Here is a 10,447-nt window from a genome sequence, read left to right as displayed (position 1 = left end):
TGTGATGACAGTCGTTTTGTCCCGCTCACGGATTTGACAAGTTGAGGATGAAGGATTCCCTCTCTTGTCATGGTATGGATGTGGGGAAGGTGGAAAGACACTCTCCTTTGTATTATTTTTCTTACATCTTTCTCTAATTGTAAAGTGAAAATACATACTCCTTCGATGTGGAAAGGCACTCTCCTTCGTAATTCCTCCAGGAGAAGGTTGAAAGGCACACTTTTTCGATGTGGAAAGGCAATCTCCTTTGTTTGTATTCCTCCTGGGGATGCGCAACCTAGAGATAATGCATGTCTAAGTTAGCTACCGGATGTGTCAGATTCTGACAGTTTAACCGACACGTGAACTCACGGCCAGTAGGACACGCATGCATCATACTGAATTTGTTTGCTTTGTCTGGGTATGCTTAAGTGTTTTGGTTTTCCTATCTGATGATTTATGTCTAATTGTTATTTGTTGTACTTATTGTAATTGCTCTCTAATTGTATTTGTTTTGCATTGTTTGTGCTTGTGATTGATTCTATTTTAGGCCAGAGGCCGAGTTGATTTGATTTGGGCCAGAGGCCGTGATTGGTTGGTTCAGTGGTAAGTTTTGGTTAAAATGGTTTCTTAGCTAGCGGTGAAATGTATGGAATGTTATTTTGCGTGAAATTTTTATAAGAAAAATATGAGTTTTAAATTTGGATAATGAACTGACGATTACTGCGATTGAAAATAGTTTTATTTAAAATATTTTCTTATGACAATTCTTAAACCCTCTATTGAGAACCTACAATGACGATGTTCACCCCTATAGACTTTTCTTTTTAGGATGGATGAAGAAGCTTGCGGAGTTTTTGCCAAGTTCATAGATATGCTATTTCTGTTTGTATACATATATTATAGATTTTCCTTACCTATATTATTATATTCTTGTAAGAGGGATAGGAGTCGTCACTCGTGACTGTTGGGTATATGAAGATGGTAAGATGACAAAATCTTATATTTGTGTAGTGGTTTCAAGGCACGATTAGATCGCTTTCTTTAGAGAAATATTTGTCCCTACACTTAGTTGCTATAGGGTTGATGACAATACTCTCCCAGGATACAATGAAACCTAAGAATTTCTTAATTAGCAATAGTAAGAAATTCTCAACTCTCTTGAACAAAGAAAATCTCTTAATAGTAGAGTAAATTGTACGCTTAGTATTTCATGTTTGAAATAGTGGACAAGGACTTATTTATACATATTGCACGTAGCAATTATGATTAGTTACGTATACAAATGGTTGTGTCATTTCTATTGCCAACAGATACAATGTTTTGAACATATACAACTCTTAAAGAGTTGTGTCCCTTTAGCCAATAGACACAATGTTTTGAACATACACAATCCTTAAAAGGTTGTGTCCCTTCAACCAAATGGTACAAAACGGTTAGTAACTGTTTATTAATATTAATAATATTAATAATAATATCAATAATATTAATAATATTAGTTAATCAAATTTGTAAATATCCTTCAATCCCCCACTATTTACAAAATTTAAATGTCATACAAGTATATGCATAAAGAATGTGTCACTAAGATTAAACATTCTTTTAGTGTAAATTTTAAAGTTCTAACGAAGTAATAGGTGTCTAATCGATTAAACATATACTCCATATGCTAGTACCAAAAATCACACACATTACTTATACCCTCCAAGTTCAAGAGTTTACAATTTTAAGCACTTATATGGCCTTGTGTTCATCCTGGTTTCATGAATATTTACGAGAATAAAACTTCTAAAATTCTCGATTAGAGCGGCACCACTCTTATATTCATATAGGTGGAATCTTTTGATAGATAATATTATCATTCCATTAAGAGTTTAAACTCACCCTCCTAATTTATTGTAAATAGCACTAAATCCTATACCTTAGTGCTCCAATTGCTAAATAACTTGTTATTACCTATTAAACCTTGAAACTAGTGGTCTACTAGAATAAGGTTGGGTTCCCATCATTTAGCAATAATAGGTTTTAATCCCATTTTAGCAGTAGTTTCTTTGATTTTATCCCTTGACAAACCTTTAGTCAAAGGGTCTGCTAAATTTTCTTGAGATCTTACATAAGTGATGGTAATTACACCATCATCTATTAGTTGCCTCACAAATTCATGTCTCAAACTTATATGTCTAGACTTTCCATTATAAACCTTATTATATGCTCGAGACATGGTTGATTCACTATCACAGAAGATTGAAATGGCTGTCGTCTGCTGTGGCCACAGCTTTATATCATATAACAAATTTCTTAACCATTCCGCTTCTTTACCTGCGGCTGATAAAGCTACAAACTCAGCCTCCATAGTAGAATGTATAATACATGTTTGTTTCTTTGAGGCCCAACTTATTGCTCCACCACCTATGGTGAAAATCCATCATGAAGTGGATTTGTTATCACTAAGATTTGTAATCCAACTTGCGTCGGAATAACCTTCTAAAACTGCGGGATAATCACTATAATGTAATCCCAAGTTTATGGTTTTCTTGAGATAACCAAGAACTTTTGTTATAGCTTTCCAATGTTGATTGCTAGGCTTTCCTGTAAACCTTGATAATTTGCACACAGCAAATGCTATATCAGGTCTAGTACAATGCATTGCATACATTAAACTTCCTATAGCACTAGCATATTCTAATTGTGCTATAGGTCTTCCCATGTTTCCTTCTAATTTAAGATTAGGATCATATGGCGTATTGGATTCTTTAATTGTGAGATGATCAAACTTTTCCAATACCCTTTTGATATAATGAGATTGACTTAAAGTAAAGCCAACTTCATTCTTATGTACCTTTATGCCTAATATTGTATCAACTTCATTCAAATCCTTCATCTTCAATTTAGAAGTTAGATACTCCTTCGTTATACGAATTCCTTCTAAATTTGTTCCGATGATTAACATATCATCAACATAAAAACAAATAATTACTCCATAATCTTTAGTAAATTTTGAGTAAATACATTTATCCGCACTATTATGTGAGAAGCCATTTGATAACACCACTGAATCAAACTTCTCATGCCATTGTTTAGGCGCTTGTTTTAGCCCATACAAAGAATTAATTAATTTGCAAACTTTCTTTTCATTTCCGGGTAGCACATAGCCTTCCGATTGCTCCATATAAATTTCTTCATTAAGATCTCCATTTAGAAAAGCCGTTTTAACATCCATTTGATGTATATGAAGCTTATGTATGGATGCTAATGCTATAAGAGCCCTAATAGAAGTCATTCTTGCCACAGGTGCGTAGGTATCAAAATAGTCTAGACCTTCTTGTTGTCTAAACCCCCTTGGCCACTAACCTTGCTTTAAAGGTTTGTAATGAACCATCAGTATTATACTTTTTTTCTAAATACCCACTTACATCCTGTAGGCTTTGATCCTGGAGGCAAATCAACCAAGACCCAAGTATTGTTAGATAATATTGAGTCCATTTCATCATTTATTGCTTCTTTCCAACAAGCAGAATCCCTTGAAGCCATAGCCTCTTTGAATGTTTGAGGATCACCCTCTATGTTCATAACAATAGGAATCTTGTTTGTCACAGAATTCCTAGTTCCTTCTACAAAAAAGGTGATAGCCTGAGAAGAAATAAAATCTGGACCCAAGTCCTTTTCTTTTCTTACTCTCAAGCTCTTCCTTGGTTCAATAAACTCTTTGTCGCTTAGACGTTTATTATTTTGATTATTTATTTCTTGTGAAATATTAGTATCATTTTGGGGATACTCTGAATTAGAAGTTGAATCATTGATAAATTTATTTTCAATAAATTCTACTTCTCTTGATTCAACAACTACATTAGACACTAAGTCTAATATTCTATATGCTTTAGAATTTTGAGCATATCCTTTAAAAGTACCTTTTATGGCTCTTGGCCCCAATTTGGTTCTCTTTTGATCAGAAACTCGATAAAAGGCTAAACACCCCCACACTTTAAGATAATTTAAATTAGGTTTCCTTCCTTTCCAAATTTCATAAGGAGAAACCTTTCTATGTCTTGATGGTATCCTATTATGGATATGACATGATGTCAATAATGCTTCACCCCACAAATTGTAAGGCAATTTTGCATTTAGTAACATTGAATTAACCATATCCACTAAGGTACGGTTTTTTCTTTCCGCCAAACCATTTTGTTGCGGAGTATATGGAGCGGAAGATTCATGCACAATACCATGTAATTCACAAAAGTGATCAAATTCATTAGAAAAGTATTCTCCACCTCGATCACTACGAAGAACTTTTATTTTCTTATCATGCATATTTTCTACTTCCATTTTATATTTCTTAAACATTTCAAAAGCTTCATCTTTATTTCTAAGCAAATACACATAAGTAAATCTAGAACAATCATCAATGAAGGTTATAAAGTATCTTTTTCCTCCTCTAGTAATATTGCCATTTAGCTCACAAATATCACTATGAATCAATTCTAATAAATGTGTATTTCTTTCAACCTTAGGAAAAGGTTTCTTAGTAATTTTGGATTGTATGCAAATATCACATTTCTTATTAAAATCCTTGTTACTAAGATCAATATAGTTATTCTTTTGCATATATTCAATTGATTTGTAATTTAAGTGTGCTAATCTACTATGCCATAAATCACAAGAATCAACAACATACAAGGAAACATTCACTTTATTAATACTAAGTTTAAACATGCCTTCAGTACAATATCCTTTTCCTATGAATACATCATTCTTAAGCAAGATCACTTTATCGGATTCCATAACAACTTTGAATCCTTTCTTACACAAGAGACTAACAGAAACTAAATTTTTTCTCAAATCTGGAACATGAAGTACATTTATTAAACTTAATTTCTTTCCAGATGTAAAATTTAATTCCACACTTCCTTGACCACAAACTTTGGCTGAGTTGTCATTGCCCATCAAGACTTCTCTATTGTTCACTTCTTCATATGTTTTGAATTGGTTGCGATCATTGCAAACGTGAACAGTAGCCCCAGAATCTAACCACCACTCAAGTGATTTTCCTTGTGTTGCTATGTTGACTTCTGTAACCATGCCAATATGCATGTTTTGTACTTTTTCTACAACCATAGCAATTAGATCCTTCTCTTCCACTAAGTTGGTCTTTGGTGCTTCCCTTTTCAGAAGTCTACATTCTTTGATATAGTGTCCTTTCTTGTGACAATGATAACACTCTCTTTGTCTCTTCTTATCTTGCTTTGAATCTTTAGAAAACTTTCTTTTCTTCTTATTGGTGTGTTTCCACCAATATGATTCACTTTAGAACTTTGAGAAAGATACACAGCATCATGTTTTCGAGTTTCCTCCTCTATACGTATATGCCTTAGTAATTTCTCAATTGTGAAGTCCTCACCAAGATGTAAAAGTTTTTTCCTATAACCATTCCAAGATGAAGGCAATTTTGAAATAATTGCTCCAACTTGTAATGATTCAGGGATCACCACTTGTAGATCACGAAGTCTACTTACAAGGATTTGTAATTCATGAATTTGATCCATGACAGGCATAGTATCATTCATAATAAATTCAAAATATTTCATCATAATAAACTTATTTGTTCCTTGTCGTTCGGTATTGTACTTTTCTTCCAAAGATTTCCAAATCTCCAATGGTGATTGAATTGACATGTAGAGATCATAGAGTCGGTCGGATAAAGTGTTGAGAATATGACCTCGACATGCAAAAGTATCTTCATCACGTTTCTTCTTCAATTGAACTATCTTTTCTTTCTCTTCCGGTGTGACATTTTCAGTGGCATCGGCAATTGGTGTAGTCTTTGGATCAATCACATATGCAAGATTGAGAACTGAAAGAAGAAACATCATCTTGTCTTTCCAACGGTTGAAGTTTGTTCCATCAAAGCGATCTAATTTGACAAACTCTTGATTCATGACCTTGAACGTAGTGTTTTGATCTTGTGCCATCTTCAAAAAATATTTCTCTAAAATTGTTGGGTATATGAAGATGGTAAGATGACAAAATCTTATATTTGTGTAGTGGTTTCAAGGCACGATTAGATCGCTTTCTTTAGAGAAATATTTGTCCCCACACTTAGTTGCTATAGGGTTGATGACAATACTCTCCCAGGATACAATGAAATAAACCTAAGAATTTCTTAATTAGCAATAGTAAGAAATTCTCAACTCTCTTGAACAAAGAAAATTTCTTAATAGTAGAGTAAATTGTACGCTTAGTACTTCATGTTTGAAATAGTGGACAAGGACTTATTTATACATATTGCACGTAGCAATTATGATTAGTTACGTATACAAATGGTTGTGTCATTTCTATTGCCAACAGATACAATGTTTTGAACATATACAACTCTTAAAGAGTTGTGTCCCTTTAGCCAATAGACACAATGTTTTGAACATACACAATCCTTAAAAGGTTGTGTCCCTTCAACCAAATGGTACAAAACGGTTAGTAACTGTTTATTAATATTAATAATATTAATAATAATATCAATAATATTAATAATATTAATTAATCAAATTTGTAAATACCCTTCAGTGACTGTATTGACATGTATATACATAATATTTGTAAGTTACTTAAGTAAGAAGTTTTGTATATATGTATATGCTTGTTTGTTTTCAAGGCAAAATATTTCCCGGTTTTTCAAAGAAAACAGTGACACGGTTTCGAGTCGAAAGATCCTATTTTATTATTAAGTATATGAAGTCGTCGTAATACTTCTCGCTATCAGAGTGGCACAGCTAGAACCATGACATTCTGATAGTAAGGGTGTTACACTCCACAGGGTTAGGCTCAGGAGCAACATGATCCTCAAGCTGAACAGGGTAATGATGAAGTCTAAGTCCATCATGGAACGGATGATGAGGAGCGTCTGGGTGAAGCCATGCTAGAGGAAACTCGTAAGGCATATCGGAGTTAAAGAGCGGAGTGTTAATCGGATGTTGGAAGGGATGATCACGCAACACGTACATACGTATTCCAGGCTCAGTAGCTACTATATAAAAACTATGCTATACAGGGTCCTCATATGTATATAGATGCTCTAGCTCAAGGAACAGAACTTCTGTCTCCATCTGAAAGGAGAGGAAGGAAGGGGTAAGAATTGGGGGGAGGGGGAGTTCTTATTAGGGTTGGAGGTAGATAATCAAGTTAGTATTATCACAATTTCAGTCAATCGCAGCCAAATACAGGGAACCAGAACAATAACCAGCTACAGAAAATCAGATTAACAATCAATAGAAATCACAAACACACTCGAGCAATCGCAAACAATTCACAACACCGAACCAAATACAAAATGTTCAAACAAGGATGATGCATGTCTATTCCTATCACAAGTAATGAGCTCATTTGTTGGTTTTGTCCCACACCCGACGAAATCCAACTCGCAAGTCGGATAAGGCATTCCAGTGACATAACCTCTGCAAGTTCCTACTTCTTGCAGGTGCATATTCTCCACCTGAAGTATGTCGAATATGACCTCTGCAAGTACTTGCAGGCGTTGATTCTCCAGCTGAAGTATATGACCCCTTCTCCTGGAAGTCATTCGATATTTATGGGCGTCTCCACACAATCATTCACATATAAAGCCCACGGCTTGTTAACATTTATCCTTCAGCACCGTAACCATACTTACCGTCACCCTTTCGTCACCTTCCTAATCACATGTGTTGATTTATCTTCTCTCTTTCTTTAGTCTTTTACTTATTTATCCTTAATAGCGCAAAATATCTTTACACTATACTCTTGCTTTCCACTAAATATTTTATGGAAAGAGAATTATAAGATTCTTAAATTAACTTTGTGTTTCTAAATCTTTTAAAGGGTACTTCTATTTATTCTGTTGTATCGTACTTTTAATAAGATTGATAATAATAATAATATATTTACTAAATAATATTCTTAATAAATTAATAATAATAATAATATTAATAATAATTTTCTTTAATACATGCGTACGCATCACTGGCGCAGCAAAGGACCTCATGTGTACACATCTATTGCGCGTACGCATGACTGCACGAGCTCAACAAGCCAATTCAATTTAGGACAGTTGGTGCTAAACGCCACCTCACCAACATTTAGCGCTGGGGCCATTGATTTGCGTGCAACCATTCTGGAAGGGTGGCGCTAAACACTACATCACCAGCGTTTAGCGTCGGGAGTGAATTTTCCGTTGGTTCCCACGCATGCAAACAAGTCATACGATGGCCTTTTTTATTTGATTTTAAATCAAAACACAATTAGAAAATATATATTTAGGTTTTAATTTAAGTTTTAAATCAATTAGGATTAAGACTATAAATAGGATAGAGATTCATCCTCGTAGGAATCTTCTTTTCTCCTAATTCCTCATTCTACAATTTACAGTTTTTTTTACTCTTAGATTTTTCTCTGCACTATGAGCCACTAAACCTCCATTGTTAAGGTTAGGAGCTCTGTTTACTTTGATGGATTAATAATTATTTATTTTTCTACTCTTGATTAATGCATTGCTTTATGTTTAAGAATTGGTTTCGTTCTTCATCTCACAGATTAGTGTGCATTGAAAAATAACCCTAATCTAATTTGAATTCTTTTGAATCTTGGATAAGTTACGTCACTAGAATTAAAGCTTGAAACCCTTTTCTCACAACTCCTTAATTATATGGATTTAATGTGATACGTAATATATAATTGGATCATTTTTGGGTTCTTAGGGATTGTGTGGCTTATAAATCAGATTTTGAATTTAACCTTCTAACACAATTTATTGATCAAGGAATTGATGGTTGGTTGGGTTAGAGGAGATTGAATTTCCTAGCAATAGGAATTCAATCACCTAGGGTTTGCCATAAACTCAATCTTGGCGTGATCAAGGTAGTTGACATTAAATGTTAATCCAAAAAGTTAAACATCTTAAAAACCTTAACTCTACTGTTCTCATACTATTTTCTCAATCATTCACTGTTTTGCTTTTTTTAATTTACTGTCTTTCATACTATTTGATATTCAAAACTCTCATTTCAACTTGTCTAACTAGAACAGTTAAAGAATTATAACTTGCTTAGTCCGTTAATTCTCGTGAGATCAATACTCACTCACCTGAGTTCATTACTTGGTACGATCCAATGCATTTGTCGGTAAGTTATGGTTTGAAAATCCGTAGATACGTACACGTGAGTTCTTCTTTGCTCCTTCATGAATTTTTTACCAAATCTTTCTCCGAATGCTATCTAAAATCAATAAAAAAGTACAAAAATTTAAAGTAATATCCACTAAGATATAGTTCACTAAAATTCTCTAATAAATCAACAAAATACTATATAAATCATATAAAAAAGATACTAATGATTCTCACTATCAGACTCCTGGTACTTCCATCTTAAATTGAATAAAATAGTCTTTATAGTTAACTACTTGTAGCATTACACTCTCCTTCCAACCAACTATCAATTTGCCAGCAATTCCATTTGGTTCCACACAATACGAGTGTCCGAAACTTGCTTCCTTTAACCCTTTCTTTACCTTCGAAGTAGTGTTTTTAGTTTCGCAAAGAAATACCACTTCGAAAGAATGAGTCTTACACAACTCTTTAATGCTGCAAACTGTCAGGATTTCTGATTGGGCAGTTTCTTTCCATGCCTTCTATGCATAAACCTATAGTATATAATATATAAATAAATAGCACCGACTCGATCGTTAATAATCATTGTACAATTATTTTTAAAATGTTGTTGCTTGGCATCCCGATTCATCAGCTTGTCAACTTACCTCTTATTTTCTTTTGTCTTAATTCTCACTTTCAAATGAAAACTACATATGGTAATTACTTAAATTTGTATGCATGCAATAAGAAGAACAAGGTTAGTTTCAATTTTACAAGATACTTAATTATTGTGAAGGAAAAACCACTAATAACCTACTATTTGTTTCTTAAATCTCGTTTCCTTGTTCCTTCCCCACCGGTCTATAAAATTACAAACTTGAACTTAGAGTTGGCAACAAGAATTTTAGGGCATTGATTTGAATGTTAAATATTTCTTGTTCATGAATCTTAAGCATCTACTATAACAACTCCTTTACTTTCAGTCAGCGTGATGAATTACCTTCAACAATTAGCTCCTTTCAACATAGAGGAAAAATATATGCTGGCTTCTTGGATGGGAATGATGGTATTCACCCATTTTGAATTTAATTATAACTTTGCTCAATAATTAAAGAATATTGTTATGGAACAAGTTAATTCTTAAAGTGATTCTTAAAGTTGTACTTGAGTTTTAAAGTGGTCATTAAAATTAATAGTTACTCAATTTTATCCTCAAATTTGTACTCCAAAACTCATATTAGTTCCTAAGGCACTTTTCGTTCATTGGAACACTGAAAACGGTATCGTTTTATATTTATTAAAAAAAAAAGAAAGAAAAACACTATCCCCTTCCTCTTTTCCAATCCGAGACCCTTC

The 10,447-nt window shown here is 33.5% G+C and overlaps 1 protein-coding gene across 1 annotated transcript; it reads right to left on the bottom strand.

Moving 5' to 3' along the window:
• Nucleotides 1-5,144: 5,144 nt before the first annotated feature.
• On the bottom strand, nucleotides 5,145-5,948 carry LOC148566017 (uncharacterized). Its single transcript, XM_088487339.1, has one exon. The coding sequence runs from the start codon at nucleotides 5,946-5,948 to the stop codon at nucleotides 5,145-5,147; it is 804 nt and encodes a 267-aa protein (XP_088343465.1).
• Between the last annotated feature and the right edge of the window lie 4,499 nt (nucleotides 5,949-10,447).

This window comes from Arachis ipaensis, chromosome B5 (assembly GCF_059453495.1).
Source record: "Arachis ipaensis isolate K30076 ecotype BB chromosome B5, ASM5945349v1, whole genome shotgun sequence".
Classification (NCBI taxonomy): Eukaryota; Viridiplantae; Streptophyta; class Magnoliopsida; order Fabales; family Fabaceae; genus Arachis; species Arachis ipaensis.
Note: the sequence above shows the minus strand (reverse complement) of the source record. Positions and strands in the feature narration are given on the sequence as shown.

Bases quoted from the DNA above. Each gene is read 5' to 3' on its own strand.
- LOC148566017 (XM_088487339.1), bottom strand. From the start codon at position 5,948: ATGGCACAAGATCAAAACACTACGTTCAAGGTCATGAATCAAGAGTTT.